This window comes from Lepeophtheirus salmonis, chromosome 1, assembly GCF_016086655.4.
Source record: "Lepeophtheirus salmonis chromosome 1, UVic_Lsal_1.4, whole genome shotgun sequence".
In the NCBI taxonomy this organism is placed as follows: Eukaryota; Metazoa; Arthropoda; class Copepoda; order Siphonostomatoida; family Caligidae; genus Lepeophtheirus; species Lepeophtheirus salmonis.
Genome location: NC_052131.2, coordinates 18,131,733 through 18,134,631, shown reverse-complemented (window position 1 = coordinate 18,134,631; position 2,899 = coordinate 18,131,733). Strand labels below are relative to the sequence as shown.

Below are 2,899 nucleotides of genomic sequence, written 5' to 3'. Positions count from 1 at the left end.
TAGGGTGTGTATATGAACTGCTGCTCCCCAAAGTATGGAAAATTTTCCTCTCCTGCTTCCCTAAGCATCAAAGAACCCTTCTAATATCCAAAAACAATTACAAGGGGTCTGTGTTGCTTAAAAATGCAGTAATGTTAGAGTTTAAACTGCCTTGGGCCCAGCACTTCACAAGTACAACCTGTGGGCAGGTTATATTATGCCATATTAGAATGGGCCTTGGTGTTTAGACACGTGTTGACGGTAGATTCGGACAACATTCGGGCCATATACTACTGTGTTGTGTTTCTAAAATGATCATATAAAGTCATTTTTCTGCAAAAGAAAACTGATTAGTTTACCCAAAATAAATATTAGGTTTATTAACAATACCTATTTATCATAACATCATTTTATATTGAATTAAAAAATGCAATCGTATATATCAATATATTTTATATTATTTTTTTAACCAAATGGTCATTCGGCGAAATTTCCGTTAGGCAAAAATGTTTTCTAACAAAAGTTCGCTTACGGTACATAAAGCATTAGCAGAAAGTTGCTCATCGAGGTAGCTATCCTTTAAAAAACTACTTTAAAACGAAATACGGTCCAATTATAAGGGATGTACTTAAAATGTTCCATGACGGTGGAAGAATATAACAATTCTAAATACCATATAAAGTGAAGAAGTTATAACCTGTACAAACAGATTGTAAATATTGCAATCATAAAATGAGATACACCATTTTGAATATTAAGTTTATATATTGGTACATAAAAATAGAATTTTGAGTCCTACTTATGAAAAACTTGATACAATTATAGGATTAGATGGCGATATAATAAAGGAGTAAAAAAATATAAGTATACATAAAATATCTTTTTCCCTTCATTCATACTAAATTACAGTTGGTCATATACTTTTGCAAACGACTCAATATAGGCCAGTATACGTGTTTATTATATGAATATAATTCATCCAAGTAGTTACAGGGTGCAGAAGAAAAAAAATTCGAGAAAAAAATTGGGGTTCAAAAAAATTTATATTTTGTAAAATTAGTTCCAAAATTCAGACTCAAAACCAGGACCTTTATATAAAAAAATTATAAACATTATTTTTAATAATAAGATTCATCTAGATGTGTTAGATCAGTAGATTCTAACTGTAACTTCATGAAACACTTGCTCTCTGTGATACCTCTTCAAAGGCTCTACGAGTGATTAAATGGACAGTTGGTAACCCCCCTAATATCAGATTAAGTAAAATATCAATTGGTTCCAAAGTTATGGTTGTATTATGCTTATTATACAATGTGGGTTACCTTGGCCTTTGACCCCTCAAAATAAGTTATCAACGCAGTTTAACGGAGGTTATGTTTTTGATTTGTTGGTTTGCTTATTTTGTTAGTCACCAGGATTACGGGAAAAGTTAGAGAGCAATTTAAATCGAACATGGTACGAAGATTATATATATATATATATAATTTTAATTTTAATTTGTGGTTGTTCTATGCTATATCAAGTGCCCATTCTATTTCTATTTTCGTACTTTTGCAAAAGTATTTTAATCTACGGGTACAATTGCAATAATTATTGAGTCGTATTCATGTACAATTTTTGGAAAAACTACTTAGTTTCATATGGTAAGATATACAATGCTCCTATTTCTATTAGATATTTTAAATACGAACACGTGTTTTAGAATATTTACTCTGCTCTTACTTACTATACAAAGTTTTCTATAAATTATGTTTCATTATCAAGAACTTCTTTAGTGCGAATAATTCACCATGACATCAAGGATCCTTCTCGCCGTGTTCCTCCTCATTGGAGTCTATGAAGTAGTAGCTCAACGTAAGAAAAATATAGATAGTCATTTTTTATTCACAAGTAACACATATTCACATCATAAATGATAAATAGGTGACTGCCATGATAGAAGATCCGACTGTCATAAATTTTTGGATCGGTGTTTCCATCCAAACCATTATTTCCAATGTCCAGTATCTTGTGGTGGATGCCATGGTAATTAAAACTTGAATATATCCTTCTTTCATAATTTAATCCTTAATTTATTTCAAAAATATTTTTTAGATCATTGTCGGGACGATGATGTTGCATGTCTAGGCTTTTCTGAGCAGTGTTTTTTTAGCAAGGGAGCAAACAAATGTTCTCGGTGGTGTGGAAATTGTGAAGGTAAATCCAATTTCCTTTCTAAATATATACAAACTTGATTTTTTTATTCAATGATTAAATATATTTTAAAGGTTGTACTGATTTACTCAAACCCGAGCTCTGTAGCAAGAACAAACATCGATGTCATGAGTCTAATATTCATTATCTTTGTGCAAAGACATGTGGAAGATGCCAAAGTAAGTAATCCCTTGCTTCTTATTTCATGCCTTTAAGTTTATACTTTTCCCCTTCCTTTTGTTACACTTAAAACATAGGTCCATGTAGAAACCAACTGCTGTCTGATAATGTATGTCATGCTTTTGGACAACAAGGTTATTGCCTAACATCGAGCCCAAAGTTTAAAATTATGACTAGGATTTGTGCAGCTACTTGCAGAGCATGCTGAGGCTAAACATGACATCCACTACATATGTATAAATTAACAATCCATGTAACAAATGTACAACTTTATAAATGAAATGCTAAAATAAAATTTATACATATACTGTCGTTATTTGTATTATATCTCGCAACCTTTCCTCCAAAAATAATCAGAAAAAGGGCCAAAAACAGTTAAGAATTAGTCCATTCTCAGTCCAGTAATAAGGGTTTTAAGTCTGTTATAGTATTTATAATGCAGTGCTCCACTATGGTTGTTGTTGTCGTTATGAGGTTAAGTGATTTAGGAGAGCGTACACATTAAAATTCATGTTTCTAGTAAGGGTTAATAAAAATAAAAGATATA

The 2,899-nt window shown here is 31.3% G+C and overlaps 1 protein-coding gene across 1 annotated transcript; it reads left to right on the top strand.

Moving 5' to 3' along the window:
• Window positions 1-1,769: 1,769 nt before the first annotated feature.
• LOC121124646 (uncharacterized) lies at window positions 1,770-2,612 on the top strand. The gene is made up of 5 exons (XM_040719858.2): window positions 1,770-1,833; window positions 1,903-2,004; window positions 2,074-2,175; window positions 2,247-2,351; window positions 2,430-2,612. Exons 1-5 carry the CDS (start codon window positions 1,770-1,772, stop codon window positions 2,558-2,560), a joined length of 504 nt encoding a protein of 167 aa, XP_040575792.1. The 3' UTR covers window positions 2,561-2,612.
• The last annotated feature ends 287 nt before the right edge of the window (window positions 2,613-2,899 follow it).

Bases quoted from the DNA above. Each gene is read 5' to 3' on its own strand.
- LOC121124646 (XM_040719858.2), top strand. From the start codon at position 1,770: ATGACATCAAGGATCCTTCTCGCCGTGTTCCTCCTCATTGGAGTCTAT. The intron at 2,176-2,246 runs GTAAATCCAATT...TATATTTTAAAG, and splicing joins GTGGTGTGGAAATTGTGAAG to GTTGTACTGATTTACTCAAA. The intron at 2,352-2,429 runs GTAAGTAATCCC...CTTAAAACATAG, and splicing joins GACATGTGGAAGATGCCAAA to GTCCATGTAGAAACCAACTG.